Below are 16,116 nucleotides of genomic sequence, written 5' to 3'. Positions count from 1 at the left end.
GCCTGTGTGGAGTTTGCATGTTCTCCCCGTGCCTGCGTGGGTTTTCTCCGGGCACTCCGGTTTCCTCCCACATCCCAAAAACATGCATTAATTGGTGACTCTAAATTGCCCGTAGGCATGACTGTGAGTGCGAATGGTTGTTTGTTTCTATGTGCCCTGCGATTGGCTGGCAACCAGTTCAGGGTGTACCCCGCCTCCTGCCCGATGACAGCTGGGATAGGCTCCACCACGCCCGCGACCCTAGTGAGGAGAAGCGGCTCAGAAAATGGATGGAAGAATGGATTTTAAATGCATGTCATGAAAACAAATACTTGTGCACTGTGAGCAGTTGAACGACTTGATTGTCAGTTGATTTGGACAGCTTATCAGTCATATTGCAGTTGTTGAATTTGTAACACGGGTTACCCAGCTGTTCATACGTCACCCATCCATTCAGTGTCACGGTCAAGAGTAAGATGGAGTCCAACTGTACCTCACATTCACACCTTGGATTCCAGAATGAAATTGCACACCTATCCTTTTTATTCATTCAGAATTAATAGTTTTCCTGTACACAATTTCTTAAAATGTAGTTTTGTAAAATAACCACTGAGTGGAGTATTGAGCACAAAGGGGGAGCCACTAATGTCTCAATCTTATGTTAAAGCATATGAGATATATTACACAATGTACGTATTGTGAATAGTAGAGCGCACATTAACGAATATGCTTTCGGTTTGTGGAGTGTGTTAAAGAAGCCTTAGCACTCTTAATTCGGGCATTTTATAAACCGCGTAATGGAGGTTTGGACCGCATACTTCCACACTTGATACTTTCGGAGTGAGCAGGACACGACAACTCCTTGCGACGTGCAGGGCGACTGTGCTTTTGTGGAACCTCGTTTTGAGCTTGTTTGAACATCAGCATGATGGGCAATACCCTGTATGGTAGACCAGAATAGATACAAGGCAGGAAACACATCAGTACACAACACATCATTTGGAAAGAATCAAACATTACGACTGTCCTGTGTAATTATTCAATAAGGTCTCTAACCTCTCCTTCAGGTTTTTCTTGAAGGTACAGAACAGTATACCAAAAAAGAACAATGAAAACTGTCTTAGGCTACACCAAGTCCAAAAAGCCAATTCTGGAGTCTTTTGGAACAGCAACCAGACTCTGTGCGGGACAGAAAAGACAGACCGCTAGTTAAATAGTGCAGATCAAAGTGTGTCAATGCTGAAAGATGCTGCTTTTTGAGGCATGTAAAAGACATTGCCGGTTAGGGATAACACATCATCACAAGGTAACATAGCATTCACATATCGGCCTTTTACTAGGAAGAAATCTGATAGAACATTTTGTACATTTAATGACAACAATTCGATTCAAAACCTTGTCTTTTTTTCTTTTATGTCCATCCATCCATCCATTTTTAACACCGCTTATCCTGGTTAGGGTCACGGGGCGCTGGACCCTATCCCAGCTGACTTCGGGGGCGAAAGGCGGACTACACCCTGAAATGGTCGCCAGACGGTCGCAGGGCACATATAGACACGGACAACCGTTCACACTCACATTCACACCGACTCTGAGTGGTAACTGAACCCACGCTGCCCGCACCAAAGTCAGGCGAGTGTACCACTACACCAACAGTGACGCTTTATGTCCAATATATCGGAATTGGACAGACATATAATATAATAAACAACTTATTTCAAACAAGCCACAAACGTTATTGTTTGACTGAGTATTAAGCTACTTAAGTGTTGTGAGAATGTGAGGTAAAACAATGACAAAAATTTCAATGTTTTTCATGCATGGCAGCACCAGAGTGAATTCATTCTGGAGCATTCAATGTACTCCAGAAGTCAAAGCAGTGCTGTGTCGGTGAAAGGTCGGTTCACCTGACACTCTAAACAACAAATAACTGTTTATCACATTTTAAGTATTGTTTTCTCGCAAATCCCATTGCTGTGTAAAGTTAATAGCCATGCAAAAAGTGATGGTAATGGTGATCAGATTCTTACATTTCCTCAATCTCAACCAGTGCCTGGAACAACAGCATCAAAGGTAGCAGCAAGTAGGTCAAGAATCCAGAAGGTCCCAGCATGCGCCCATATATCGTCACATTGCCCATCAGAACTGTAACACCAATACTCACATTTGACTGGAGTGTTTTTTTTTTAAGTGCAGTTCAGGTAAGTGTAACTTAAGAAAACTGCATACCATTCTTTGCCGTGTCCCAAGAGAGAGGAAGTTCTGTCACTCTCAGTTTTCCAATTATAGATTGAGGTTCAGCAGACGTGTTGGACCAATTGCTTTCATTGTTTTGGAGAAAGGAGAATACTGTTGTCTCCATTTCATCATCCTCTTCTTCCCCTGGAGTGGTCTCTCGGATTGTTGGCGCTTTAGTGTGAAAGTAGCTGTCTAGTTCTTGGGGAATTGGGATCATTTTCATGTTTGAGACAAGCTCTGCATACAAGGAAAAAAAGAGCAAGAGATTAGATGCTGCTCAACTATTAAAGAACAGCTTCTGTTTGGGTGTGCTTCCCTTTAAGGAGTAGGTGACCAACCATTGCCCAGAAGAAAACGAAAGGCATCTTTGTAGCCACTGTGATAGGCTTGCTCCACAGTCTGAATGAAGAACACATCGTTTCGTGCGTATATGTTTATAAACAGAACTTTAACTATAGCCTGGAGTTAAATCATGAGGTTCAACGTGAAAGAAACCATCATGTTAATTATTCACGCACAATTCCGCTTGTAATTGCTTGGAGCACATAAAGGAAAAATTCTGTTCTCCAGCAAGGGGGTGACACAGAAAGACTCACCTCTGGGTTTACGGGGTAGAGTGCATTCCAGAATCTTAGGCCATTAGCCAAATTGGCCTTTAAGGTGTGCCCAGTCACCACCATGTCCAACATGCAGGGTTGGTCTGGGGGACAGATGTCAGTCTCTCCAGAGAATGGAGACACTGTTAAAGTACAGCTAGGTGGTGCCAGAACTGGCTGGATCTTGCTGAAACCTCCATCCATATAATGCTGTAAGTTAGGACAAAATAGGCTGGACAATTAATCAATGAATCGACAACTAATCCATTATCAATTTAATCGATAACAATTTCCGATAATCGATAAATTGTTTAGCAACCTTGTTTAACTTAAAACTGTCCAAATCCTGGGGATTTCAGCCTCTCAACTGTAAATATTATTAATTTGATTTATTATAATACTACTTGATTATCACTGATTATCTTTGTGTTTCATCAAAATAACACATTTGTAAACCTCTTTTACTCTGGAAAACAATGATCAACATTTTCTTTCTCAGTTGTTACAGACCAAACCAGTAACTGACTCATAATCAATTTATCTTTGTGGATTTTCTTTTCTTTTCCCCCCCCCCATTAACTTTTTAATAGGGAAAGGTGCACAAGTAAATGTGCGTGCATTTTCTGCACTGCCAATTTGAAATAATGTCCTGCTTTTTAATAAAGGGACGGAAATTTTAAAATGTTTTCTTTTCAATTCGATTCATCGATTAATTGAAAAATTTATTGGCAGTTTAATTGATTATTCAAATAATTGTTAGTTGAAGCCCTAAAATAGACATAACAGAGACAACACATTTTCTCAATGCTGTGAAATACTCACTACTCCATTGAGGGAGGGAGGCAGCATGCCGCAATATCCCGGGACAAAGCAGCTACAAAGCAGAGTCTGATGTAGAGAGTAGGAATTTAAAAAAAAATAATAACAGAAGTAAACCCCCTTAAATCAATGACTATTGTATTTCTTAAAACCTGCTAAAAATCAACATTGTAGTTCACCTCACCTGTATGACATCATCTTTGGACTGGTACTCTGTTATAACAGTGTACTCGCCATCATCCAGGCGGGTCACAGCCACAGCGAGACGTCCATTTACGAGGAGATGTGCATCAGTGGGAAGATATTTGTCTAAGACATACTTTAACCAGCGCAGAATATCAACAGAGGGGCTGAACGGTCCAAGTGTAAAGTCGTTCATCGCTTTTGCGAAGTGCAGCATCTCATTTCTCATCGCAACTGGGGACAATGTTAAGAAACAAATAATCAGAAACAATAGTTTTCAGCACAAAAAAAAGACATTCATAAGATAAGACAGAGCCACTTACTCAGGTTGATTTCACAGGCAACGGCAGTGGCTACCAAAGAGCCCGCTGATGCACCGAGGATACAAGGTGCCTTGCGCAGTATCCACGGTGCATTATGTACAAAGCACTGGGCAACCCCCAACTGGTAGGTGGCCAAAAAACCAGATCCAGAAAAGGAAATGGATGAAGGCGCTTCTCGAAAATTAACGCTGGATACCTCAAGGACCATTTTACGCCAGTCAATTTAAAAACTCTAACTCTATTTCAATGTTAAAGTGGTCAAGGAGTGGTCCCCCCCCCCAAAAAAAAAAAGTCAAGCTCATAGATGTTATCGAGCAAAAACTGGGAGAAGGTTTTGCTGTGACGCCTTTTTAAAAAAGATCTCAATTAGCCATGGCATGTTAGTCAAGCACATGTGATGCTTATGAGCATACAACACTCTTACTATGTGTCTGCTCCTGTTTGGTTTATTTGTCTGAAACTACTTCCAATGTGACACCAATAGAGGAAAGGTCTGTTTGAATGTAGCTTTGACGAAGGATGTGAATCCTCAACTGTATGTGTGTGTGTGTGTGTGTGTGTGTGTATATATATATATATATATATATATGTGTGTCAATTGTTGTGTTCTAGTTGCAGTAGTAGTTGCACTGAGTGATAAACAGCTGAGAAACTTACATTTCAAAAAATAGATCACTGTTTTAATGATGGCGACAACTGATATAACTAAAGCCCGCCACACACCAAGCCACGCGTCCAATAGCGACTCAACTGTAAAATCTTGAAAACAAAATTACAGTTGGCGACTCCCGGCTGCACATCAGGTGACTGACCCTCGCACGTATCAACCAACGTGCTGCAACGGAAAAACTGCCACCCCGTGTTCTTCTTGGGAAACACAGTTACATATATTTTACTGAACCAGAAAAAACATGGCACGATTGTCAAGGGAGCAGCGGTCTTCACTGGCCGCTGTCGCTACATCATAATATTACGATAGAAGGTGTTTGTTCCATTCATGGACTGTATTTGTGCATTTCTGCGACAGAGACTCTCCACACACTATTCGCAGGCACATAGGAGAAAAAATTAAAATTCTATTATTATTATATTATTAGAAATTATAACTATTGTTAAGTATTTTTGTAAAACAATATATTGACTGTATCCTTATACTGTACAGTTACGGCTTGATGGCGCTGTCAAGCTGGCGGAGTCCGGCTGGATGTCGCTTGGTACTCGGAAACGAAAGCTTGGGGGTATTTTGCAGAGAGAGACTCTCCTCCATGGTTCACTATTTCATACACAGGTACAGTACATATAAAATCACAAATAAAGTTTTAAGTTTGTAAGTTTTATTTTAAACACAATATGCTATATGTATCTAATTAATTGATCAGTCTTGACAATGGTGAGCCATCATGATAGACGTGAGGAACAAGGAAAAGAAAATGCATAGACACTGAAAAGAGAAACTTCATATACTTTTAAAAATTAATATTGTTGATGAACAGGAGTTATAATTTCCTGTACAAAATGTATCTCACAACAAAGTTTCTATAGATTTCTCATACGAATCATTACACACATTATGTATTAAAATTTCCCGCACATACTTGCATGACAATTTTAATACATGATTCTTTAAATGTTTTGGATTTATTTTTTTTTTTTTTTTTTTTTTAAACTCTTAATAGGGTTTAGTGTAATGAAAGTAAAAGTATTTATTCTTCTGAGGGATAATGGTGAAAGAAAGTGCAAGAGGAAGTACATATTATCCCCCTTAAAAGTAAAGATTAATACAATTTGTTATGCAACACTTGTTTTACCTCACCGGGGGACCACTTGAAAAACACTCTGGAGAGATACGATCAGGGGAAACCTCAAAACCTTCTTCCCTGAAATTAGATAAAGGACTGCTGTCTGGAAAGTTCCTGTCCTGAAGGGGAGAGTGTGCTGGAGACTCAACATGGTCATCCAGCTCTTTCCTGAACTCTTGTGGTGTTTTCAGAAACCTAGAGTCATAAAAATAGCATGATACAGTAGTTAACAATGTGAATAGATTAAGAGGAATATGACAGAGTGGTCAATAGAAGGAAAAAGAGACCTGAAGAGGAATTTTTGTCCTCGCTCCTTTTTGATGATGTTGAGTTTGTAATAGTGCCTCAAAGCCCGAGACATTTTTTCATAGGTCATATTGTCTCGGTTCTATAGAAGACATCATCATTAGTGCGGCAGGGAACACTTGTCAAATATGAACGGCACAGAACTTGGCGCTCACCTTGTAGCGTCCCCAGAGATGTGCCAGGCCGTTGGGATCCACCACCCTGAACAACAGGCTGCTACGGTCCTCCCATCTGATGTATTCTTGATATTGGTCATCAGACAGAAGTTTATAGACATAATTCCACAGTAGCCTGCACTCTGCTCCGATTAAGTAACAAAAAGTCAATTAGGCATGATCAGGTATCATCATTGCACCTACTGTATAAGAAAAACACTTTCGACTGGTTGACACACTTTGATGACTCAAATGTATTGTTTCACTAACTTTGCTGTTTCTGTATGTTGAAAGAATATTTATTTTTAATTTGCCCTACTTCTATTGATGTTATGCATTTTTCTAATAGAACGGTCAAGCGCTACAGTCGCAAATGCACTTTCAGCTGTTTACTGAAAAGTACAAACAGTCAAAGATACAAATACACAAAACATGAGAACACACAAAATCACATCCTTATGTTCACAGGAGAATTAACCAGCCATGTTCCTTACGTCTCTCATTATATGCCATGCAAGGCCCTGCAGGCCCACTGCGAGCAAATTAGGGTTCAGTGTTTTGCCCAAGGACACTTCGACATGGATTTGAAGCAGTGAACCTTCGGTCACTGGACGACCTGCTCTACCTACTGAGCCAATGCCGCCATTTGAGACTAAATTGATATGGGGTTTAAAAGATAAATGGGAATAGCCTAAATCCTAAATATTCAAATTCACCCACTTTTTCTAGTTTTGTTCCATTACTGAAATTAACAGACCAGTTTTTTTTTGGTAAAGGCAAATAATCTATTCGAGAGCAAAACAACATGAAGTATAATACGTTTCTTATTCAAAAGAAGCTTATTGTTAGAGAACCATTGTTGGACTCTTGATTAAAATCTGATTGTAATGATTTTTAAATTTGTGTCACCAGCATACAAATGAATTTTACAGTCACAACAGACTCATGGGAAGTCATTGATAAAGATTGAGAGTAATAGAGGACCTAAAAAAGAACTTTGTGGTACACCTTTATTAATAGTCTTTAAAATCTGACTGGCTGCCCTGAACAAGATCACACCGACTTCAGTGATGAAGAAAATAGTTGAAAAATAATAAAGAGTTAGAGGAAAGACCAATAACATGTCATTTATAGAAAAATAGATCATCAAAAATGTCAAATGCTTTAGAAAGCACCTGTAGGCATATTATTATCAGATGCTGATTTTATGTCATTGGTAAATTTTAGGAAAGCAGTGGTGGTCAAGTAATTTGGTCTAAAACCAGACTGGTGGGGACATAATAAGTTATGCTTGCTGAGATATTTAGATAATTGATTAAAGATGAGTGTTTTTATATATTTTTGCTAGGATATTAATAATTGAGATAGGTCCGTAATTATTTACGTCTGTGGGGTTACCCCTCTTGAGGATAGGAATTACTATGGCATATTTCCAGGATGAGTGAGTTTTACCAGTTGCCAAAGATAAATTAAATAAGTCAGTCAGGGGAAAGGGCAAAACGTGAGAGACAAGTTTAAAGAACTTAATCTCCAGACCATCTGGACCTGCACTGCATCTTGAATTTATTCCATCAATGATCTGTTGAACATCAGTTCGTGGGATAGTTCTCAAGAAAAATGTACTGGACCATCTATTTTGGATTGGGTTAGCGTTAGAGTTAGAATAATGAGACAGGAAGCTACCAATTGTAGAGAAATACTGGCTAAATTCCTCTGCAATTAGTGATGGTTCACTGACAGTTTCATTGTTAATTCTGATTTGAGTAGTTAGATTTTTTTGTGGGTTTATTGGCTATATTGTTCATTCGCTTCCAAAATTGCTTTAGGTTCATTGAAATAAGTAATTAATTAGAACAAGTTTTACATTTATTTCTCAACTCTTTATAAGCATTCAAGTCAAAAGAATCATTTGTTGAACGATATTTTTCTATGCATTATCTCATTGTCTGAATAGGCATATAAGATCTCCTTTTGTCCAAGATAAATGTCAACCCTTGACTATTACATTTTATTTTATTTATTTATTTATTTATCCTTTTTTATACAATACAGTGCTATTTTTCCTTATTAAAAATAGATGCCAAAATATTGTGGTGGTTTTTGCGGGGTGGAATGTATTAATTATTTTAAAGGATGCATTTCAATTTCAAATTTGATTTGATACACAAGTAAGTTGAGCTTGGTCACGGAACAAATTAAACTTCTAGATCAAGGTAGCACTGTATTTACCAATACAATTGTGCTGTTAAATGGTTGTGGAACAGGTTTTACGTTTTATGGTTGATAATACAATCATATCACAATTATATCATGTGCATCTTATTACACTCTGCAAACTGTCAAACCATGCATTAAGTTCAGTTAGACTATTTTTCAGTATATTACATATAAACCCACCACTCAGTTAGACTATTTTCAGTATGCTACACTGTATGTGAAACCACGGGTGCTCTAGCCTATTTTTAAACAGGTCACTGCGATTTATGTGTCTCACTTTGGCTTTTAAATCTGTTTTTATGACTTCAAATTAAATTCTTCGGTTTTTGGGCTCCTCTGGACATAATGTGCGTCTACTGTTTTGATTGATTGATTGATTCTCCTTCAGATGCCATGACATCTATGGGAAGTGAAAATGGAATAAGATGACGACAAGCTCTAAAATGTGAGGCACTTTACACACAGTTTTAAACTACTGTATTGGAATTTGGATATTTGGAGGGTGTTTTATTATGAAGGAACAAAGCTTCACCTGGCAAGCGACCATCAGGTTTGTGCATTTGTCTTCGAGGATTCTCTTGGCAAGACAAATTGAGAGGTTCTTCTATGAGCCTTTCTGTTTCATCTTGTTTTTCTGGAGCTACAGAAACAGAGAAGCAGACAGAGGGTCAAAAGTCACAAACATGTCACAACAGCTGCTGAAATTGAAGCAGTGAAAGTGTTGAATAAATGTGAAATCTGTGCAACTGTGGGGAGTAAAACTGAAAGCAAAAGTCTTTTTAGAGCAGCTTAAGGTATTTTTTAAGGTATAAAAAGGGTGCAGCACCATTAACTGTAAGGCCATTTCTGGTTCCTGAAGGTGTAAGATTACACTGGTTTGTAAAGCATGCTGGCATTTATCCCGCTCTCGACAATGAAACGGCCTTTTTTTTTTTTTTAAACAGGCCATGAAAGTGAATGAGTAAAAGTCTAGTCTAGTATACTTTTGTTCAGGTTTATGGTGAGTTATAAATTCATAACATACCATTTAGAAGGGCCTGTGTTCGACAGTTTGGCACGCTGAGGGTTTTACGTGTTACTTTGTTAATAATTAAACAGCTATACTATTTGTTAAGCCACTGGTCCTCACATTAACAACAAGTCAGTGCAAGCTACAGTCTATTGCGTTGAGAGTAGGCATGCAGAGTCCAAGTTTTTAAATGTTCAATTCAATGTGTGAATTCTTGAGTGAGGTGTTTGCATGGGAGGTACTGAACAAACAGTTAATGTGATCAAGGTGGACAGTTTGTTGTCAAAATACTGTATTTTAAAGCTACTGACGATAGCCATATAAGTATTGTGTGTTTTTGAAGGCAGATAAAATGCATGTCTGACCTTGCGTGTTATCTGGAGAGCGAGGGAGCGACTCTTCAGTTTTTGGGTCAGACTTTTTTGGGGGTTCACATACAAGACTACTCCGTTGCCAAATCACACACTGCAGGATCTCATACAGAACATCGCCTGCGGACAACCACGTGGCACTTGTGAAATATGCAAGTGTAAAAGTTAGTCAGTCATGCGGAAGACCTGTGTTCAGCTATACCTGAGCTGGGGCTGCGGTATCTGAAGTCCTCTTTGGTGAGCAGGCACAAGGCTCGACCATTCATCTCAAAGTGTCCCTTCTCAGGTCGCCGAAGTGAGTACTCCTTGTGAGCCCAGTGGAGCCAGTGGGAAACATCTTCCTTATCCCACAAAAATGGATTTATCCCTGTTGGTATTGGATGAACATAAGACACAATTCAAAAACAGTGCTTGCGTTCTTGTGCATGTGGGTCATTCCAGAATTGGAGGACATTTTTGGCATCAATCTTTTTGCACAATCAACCATTTATCCATCCATTCTCAGTACCGCTTACCCTGTTCAGGGTCGCGGGGGTGCTGGAGCCTATTTTTGTTTTTGTTTTGACAATTGTCCTCTAGCACTTAAAGCAGTTTGAATGACTAATATAGCAAGAGTCCGGTGACCATTGTGCAAAGGGCGCCGAGACTTATTTTGCTATGTGTCGGCACGGTGGACGACTGGTTAGCACATCTGCTTCACAGTTCTGGGGACTGGGGTTCAAATCCCAGCCCCGTCTGTGTGGAGTTTGCATGTTCTGCCCGTGCCTGGGTGGGTTTTCTCCGGGCGCTCCGGTTTCCTCCCACATCCCAAAAACATGCATGGTAGGTTAATTGACAACTCTAAATTGCCCGTAGGTGTGAATGTGAGTGTGAATGGTTGTTTGTTTCTATGTGCCCTGTGATTGGCTGGCGACAGGTTCAGGGTGTACCCCGCCTCCCGCCCGAAGATAGCTGGGATAGACTGCAGCAGCCCGCGACCCTAGTGAGGAGAAGCGCTAATGAAAATGGATGGATGGATGGATTTTGCTATGTTTGCTGCAATGCTGTTACAGATACAAAGGCATCTGAAAGAGATAAATTTAAGGATATTCCTGAATAAATCGTTTACAATTTAATCAAGAAAGTTCAATTACATTTTAATGGTAAATACATTTTAGCTTTAATTTAATTGCAGCAGCAGGGTTATTCACGGGAGATTGGGAACGGGCCCGACCACAAATAATAAACATTTGCGAAGAACTGATGTTCATTATAATTGAAAATTCACATTTCCCCCCCAGAAAACAATGCGACTAAGTGGGGAATTGGGTCAAAAAATGCAAATAAGCAGGCGATTGGAAAAAAAAATACAGTGAATACGGCGAACAGGTGAATCCGCGCATCCCAAATTGCAAATACTGTAAATAGGTGTCCCCTGTACATGCAAGCTGTGTTAGCTGCTATGCTAACTGGTCAGAAATTTACTTAGCTATATAATTTAAAAAAATGAAACACTGATATTAAAACGTCTTTTCTTTATAATATTCATAATAGGGTTGCGTGGCACATTCCATTATGGCTGAAATCATTGAAAAAAACAAAAACAATAGAAGAGAGGGCTTAGTGCAACAGAGCAATAACTTTGCTCTGTTGCAATAACTTTGATTGTCATTTCTGCTGAGTCATGACGCTCACTTTTTTTCTCTTTCTCTAGATGGCTAATAAGGCTTTACTAACAAGTATGTTGAGAGACACAACTTCCAAGCATAATCAGTACTATTTGAAATATGCCCGTGATCAAACAAAATGTGTTAACAGTTACAATGGAAAAATAAAAAATCATCCCAAAGAAAAGTTGATTTAAGATATATTTGATATGTAAGTTGGTCATCATGAGAAGAGAGGGGGGGGGGGGGGGACTTTTGGGTGGTGCGCAAGAGCTATACTTGAAATAATATTTCCAAATCACTTTTACGACAGCTACGGTTGCATTATCATCGGGAGGTGAGAGAAAATGTCGTCCCAATTGTGGAGGCAACGAGGATAACTGCAGACTCACGTAGCTCGCCCGGTAGATGCCACAGATCATCGCGTGTGGGGGGACCGAACCGTGCAAGCTCGCCTGCTGGGTTGTGATGCCCCCTTGGTGGAACGCCATGCATTAAAGTGGAGGAACTTCTTTTTTGATGGTCTTCCTAAAACAAAACATTCACATGTCCATAAATGCTCCTATTCGTGACGTCAGGTAATTTTCCAAAACCAACATATTGTCAGTCGCTACCTGCTTACCTTTACCAACAATGACATCATGACATGTTCCGAAGAAGAAATATGAGCTTCGAAGTTCAAAAGTAAACAGATGAAACGTTCCCTAACACATTAGTTTTGTTTTCCGACTCCTGAGAAGCACAACTCTACTAGTTTCGTATTCAAGCCTTGGGGGACAATGAAAAACGAAAGAAAGATAATCCTCGTGTGGACAGTGCGCAAAATACCCTTTCCAACCACGGTAAAGAGGGCACGTTAAACTTTGAACAGTAGGTGGCGCGCGTGTTCATCCAGCCAGTAAACCTTTCCCTCATTCCAAGACGAACAAAAGTATGGCCGCTCACGTTCTCACTTGAGAGGGAAATATAAACGGAACTGGACTTCTTCTCGTCATTAAACACTCTTCGAAAAGCGGCAAACAAGTGGGCAAAGCGAGTAATACAAGTAAATTGATTGTCGCCTCGACTAAACGTCGTGTCATTTTATCCCCAGTGTGGCGGAATGGCATACTATTTGCCGTTATTTAGCGAGCAACACCAAGCTAGCGACCTGTTAGCTGTGGCTGCATAACAGTCTTCAGACTTCCTATAATATCATGAGACGAAAAATACATTGAAATCCTAGGATAGGACACACAACTCGTACGTACACATTTCATGTTAGTTGATATTGCATTTGTCCAACAGAAATGCAGAGAGCTTCACGTTTGAAGAAAGAACTTGCAATGTTGACCAACGAACCACCTCCCGGGATCACATGCTGGCACATCGAAGAACGCATTGACGACTTACGGGCCCGTAAGTAACTCTGGCACTCTTCCTCTTTTTCCTCAGAACTCACCTCTTCAAGACCGCTTGCTCCCTATCCTTAAGTTGCAATTTTACTGCCCTGTATTTGTATGCTGTATAGTTATTGTATCTATGTATGAATGTATGCATGTATGTATGAATAATTGTTCACACACACATACGTCATTTATTTTACTCATTTTCTCTGTGTGTGATTTTAACCACTATTTTATTGTTCGGTGTCCATGGGTTCTTTGAAAGGCGCTTGAAATGCAATGTATTATCATCATCATTGTATCATTATGAAAACGAAAGGTGGTACATCCTTGCAGTTGTGAAATGTACAATGACTAACATTTGAGCTCAGAGGTCTCTTCCGTCCACATTTTTAAAAAGTTACAAATTTGTTTAGGTAGGCTTTACAGGATGACTAGATATTTTTTATGGTTGCCGACTCCAATTTAACATGAGTTTGAATGTGATTGGTTAATCCTGAGCACAGCCTCATCCCAAACTATGAGGGTGTGCACACTTGTGCAAACACATTATCTTGTGTTTTTTCTCCCTCTCCTCTTTCAAAAATGTCTTTTTTTTTTTCAATTGCGTTCTCAAGGCTATAACTCACGTGGTGGCTTTTCTTTCTGTTGGTGTAATTTCACAAAAAAACTGACATTTGAGCAGGGGTGTGTAGACATTTTATATCAACTGGAGATGACATTTTATTTACTCATAGCTGCAACAGGCATCCTTTTACACTACTAACTAGGCTTAAATGATCAGGATTTTTGGGGCCGATCAGCGAGTTTAAAAGACTATATCCGAGATGGAACAATGTCTATTTAAATGACTTGTTCATTTACTTAATTGCCCAAAATTGCCCTTTGTTCATCTATTTATGCCAGTGAGGCATAGTGCACAGAACAAATAAATGCTCTTCTTTTAGATGGCAGGAAGTACATACAGTAATTAATGTATCCACTTTTTGTGACATTTTTGTTTGTTGGTGTGCCGTGAGATTTTTCAATTGTAAAATATATTCCTTGGCTCCGTAAATGTTGGAAATCACTGCTCAAGTCAGGTCATGTATTCTAATCAGTCAGGTCAAACCAACATTACAACATGACAGAAATAATGGGGGCTAACTTACTGTAATTCAGTTACTTTATTGGAATTACATTACTTCACACACACCAGAACTTTAGAGCATGATTCTACAGAACGTTGGTACAACCGTTAGTGCTAGCACTAGCTTGCTAGGCTACATAACGTTTTGTTGCCTGCTTGCGAGCCGTATTGTATTAAAAGTACGTCAACATACCTCAACCAAGCCTTGAATTATAGTCCTCTCCCGAGCACCGGTGACCACCAACACACGTTTTTCCCCATTTAGTGCTTATAATACAAACGACGCGATCGATTGTTGTTGTTGTGGCCGTGGTAACAAGTGTATCTGGTCGCGTTTGAGTTGACAAGATAAAGCCCAGTGATCGTAATAAAACGGGATGCGGTGGCATCGGAATACAGGATTTTATTGCAGTAGTCTGACATAGTGCAATCGTGAAAGGGCAAATTTGCCTTGTAGTCTGATCCACGCATTACGTGTTGTCTGTCCCACACCAGCGCCGTTTAAAAAAAAAAAAAAAAAAAAAAAAAAAAAAAAAAAACTTTATTGGTGGTCGGATATTTACAGCACTATTCAAAAGACACGTGACAAGGCTAAAAAAAAAACTAGCTTTTGCATTTAAATATACCGTACACGATGGCAACACGGATCAAATGTCTTTTGGATTGGCGAATTATGACATTGAAGCCGATCAGCATAAAATGCTAATTGTCGGCTGATACTGATCAGGGCGATGAGATTAGTGTAAAGTCTACTACTAACACCAATAAATGTCAGCCACATTTTTGGTTTTGTTTTTTACAGAGATACTTGGCAGTGCTGGAACTCCATATGAAGGCGGAGTCTTCTCCCTGGAGATCAAAATCCCAGAGAGGTAACATTTGTTAAAATATAAACGTTTAAATGCTGCCCCCTCTTCTCAGTGAGACCTAACAGTCACGTCTTTTGTAGATACCCGTTTGAGCCACCCAAAATGCGATTCTTGACTCCCATCTACCACCCGAACATCGACACTGCAGGACGTATCTGTTATGAGGCTCTCAAACTCCCTCCAAAGGTTCTAACTAAACTGGACAAAACAATTTGCGTGTGTGTGAGTGTGTATAGAACCCCAATTGCAATGAAGTTTGGACGTTGTGTTAAACATAAATAAAAACAGAATACAATGATTTGCAAATCATGTGCAACCTATATTTAATTGAATGCACGGCAAAGACAACATGTTTAATGTTCAAACTGATCAACTTGATTGTTTTCACCAAATAATCATTAACTTAGAATTTTATGGCTGCAACACATTCCAAAAAAGCTGGGACAGGTGGCAAAAAAGACAGAGAAAGTTGAGGAATGCTCATCAAACACCTGTTTGGAACATCCCACAGATGAACAGGCTAATTGGGAACATGATTGGGTATAAAAGGTGCTTCCCTGAATTGCTCAGTCATTCACAAGCAAAGATGGGGCGAGGTTCACCTCTTTGTGCGCGTGAGAAAATAGTTGAACAGTTTAAGGACAATGTTCCTCAACGTACAATTGTAAGGAATTTAGGGATTTCATCATCTACGGTCCATAATATCATCAAAAGGTTAAGAGAGTCTGGAGAAATCACTGCATGTAAGCGGCAAGGCCGAAAACCAACATTGAATGGCTGTGACCTTCAATCCGTCAGGCGGCACTGCATCAAAAACCGACATCAGTTTGTCAAGGATATCATCAGATGGGCTCAGGAACACTTCAGAAAACCAATGTCAGTAAATACAGTTCGGTGCTACACCCGTACGTGCAACTTGAAACTCTACTATGCAAAGCAAAAGCCATTTATCAACAACACCCAGAAACGCCGCCGGTTTCTTTGGGCCCCAGCTCATCTAAGATGGACTGATGAAAAGTGGCAAAGTGTTCTGTGGTCCGACGAGTCCACATTTCAAATTGTTTTTTGAAATTGTGGATGTCGTGTCCTCCG

At 39.7% G+C, this 16,116-nt stretch overlaps 3 protein-coding genes across 8 annotated transcripts in view; 1 reads left to right on the top strand and 2 right to left on the bottom strand.

Annotated features, from left to right (window-relative positions):
* Positions 1-499: 499 nt before the first annotated feature.
* pnpla1 (patatin-like phospholipase domain containing 1) lies at positions 500-4,617 on the bottom strand. Its single transcript, XM_061792881.1, has 9 exons — positions 4,139-4,617; positions 3,817-4,049; positions 3,636-3,701; positions 2,814-3,023; positions 2,556-2,616; positions 2,209-2,454; positions 2,010-2,124; positions 1,036-1,158; positions 500-919 (listed from the first exon to the last, which is right to left on the bottom strand). The coding sequence occupies exons 1-9, from the start codon at positions 4,344-4,346 to the stop codon at positions 763-765; spliced, it is 1,419 nt and encodes a 472-aa protein (XP_061648865.1). The 5' UTR covers positions 4,347-4,617; the 3' UTR covers positions 500-762.
* Positions 4,618-4,729: 112 nt separating this feature from the next.
* etv7 (ETS variant transcription factor 7) lies at positions 4,730-13,044 on the bottom strand. 5 transcript variants are annotated; one of them, XM_061793092.1, is made up of 9 exons: positions 12,892-13,044; positions 12,034-12,169; positions 10,198-10,362; positions 9,990-10,115; positions 9,148-9,255; positions 6,399-6,541; positions 6,225-6,325; positions 5,947-6,132; positions 4,737-5,411 (listed from the first exon to the last, which is right to left on the bottom strand). In XM_061793092.1, exons 1-9 carry the CDS (start codon positions 12,898-12,900, stop codon positions 5,288-5,290), a joined length of 1,098 nt encoding a protein of 365 aa, XP_061649076.1. In that variant the 5' UTR covers positions 12,901-13,044; the 3' UTR covers positions 4,737-5,287. The 5 variants fall into 5 exon arrangements, with proteins under 5 accessions (XP_061649345.1, XP_061649249.1, XP_061649076.1 ...); XM_061793182.1 differs by lacking the exon at positions 12,892-13,044 and adding an exon at positions 12,264-12,505 and having other exon boundaries at positions 4,739-5,411; positions 6,399-6,484; XM_061793005.1 differs by lacking the exon at positions 12,892-13,044 and adding an exon at positions 12,264-12,505 and having other exon boundaries at positions 4,740-5,411.
* The window catches only part of ube2t (ubiquitin-conjugating enzyme E2T (putative)), an 8,527-nt gene continuing 4,945 nt past the window's right edge, over positions 12,535-16,116 (top strand). The window contains exons 1-4 of one of the 2 annotated variants that reach the window (XM_061793951.1): positions 12,535-12,664; positions 12,929-13,039; positions 14,958-15,027; positions 15,105-15,210. In XM_061793951.1, coding sequence (XP_061649935.1) covers positions 12,931-13,039; positions 14,958-15,027; positions 15,105-15,210 — 285 coding nt within the window. In that variant the 5' untranslated portion in view covers positions 12,535-12,664; positions 12,929-12,930. Of the gene's footprint in view, positions 12,687-12,928; positions 13,040-14,957; positions 15,028-15,104; positions 15,211-16,116 lie in introns of both variants that reach the window. The other variant, XM_061793868.1, reaches the window with a different exon arrangement.

The sequence above is a fragment of the Phyllopteryx taeniolatus genome, chromosome 1, assembly GCF_024500385.1.
Source record: "Phyllopteryx taeniolatus isolate TA_2022b chromosome 1, UOR_Ptae_1.2, whole genome shotgun sequence".
In the NCBI taxonomy this organism is placed as follows: domain Eukaryota; kingdom Metazoa; phylum Chordata; class Actinopteri; order Syngnathiformes; family Syngnathidae; genus Phyllopteryx; species Phyllopteryx taeniolatus.
The sequence above is the reverse complement of the archived record's forward strand: the minus strand, read 5'-3'. Positions and strand labels throughout refer to the sequence as shown.

Coding starts and splice junctions, on each gene's coding strand:
- etv7 (XM_061793005.1), bottom strand. CDS start 12,284: ATGATGTCATTGTTGGTAAAG. Junction 6,542..9,147: donor ACCTGATGGTCGCTTGCCAG/GTGAAGCTTTGT, acceptor TAATCGGAGCAG/AGTGCAGGCTACTGTGGAAT. Junction 6,133..6,224: donor GGACAAAAATTCCTCTTCAG/GTCTCTTTTTCC, acceptor TTATGACTCTAG/GTTTCTGAAAACACCACAAG.
- pnpla1 (XM_061792881.1), bottom strand. CDS start 4,346: ATGGTCCTTGAGGTATCCAGCGTTAATTTTCGAGAAGCGCCTTCATCC. Junction 4,050..4,138: donor TGCCTGTGAAATCAACCTGA/GTAAGTGGCTCT, acceptor CATTGTCCCCAG/TTGCGATGAGAAATGAGATG. Junction 2,455..2,555: donor TCGTTTTCTTCTGGGCAATG/GTTGGTCACCTA, acceptor CCTTGTATGCAG/AGCTTGTCTCAAACATGAAA.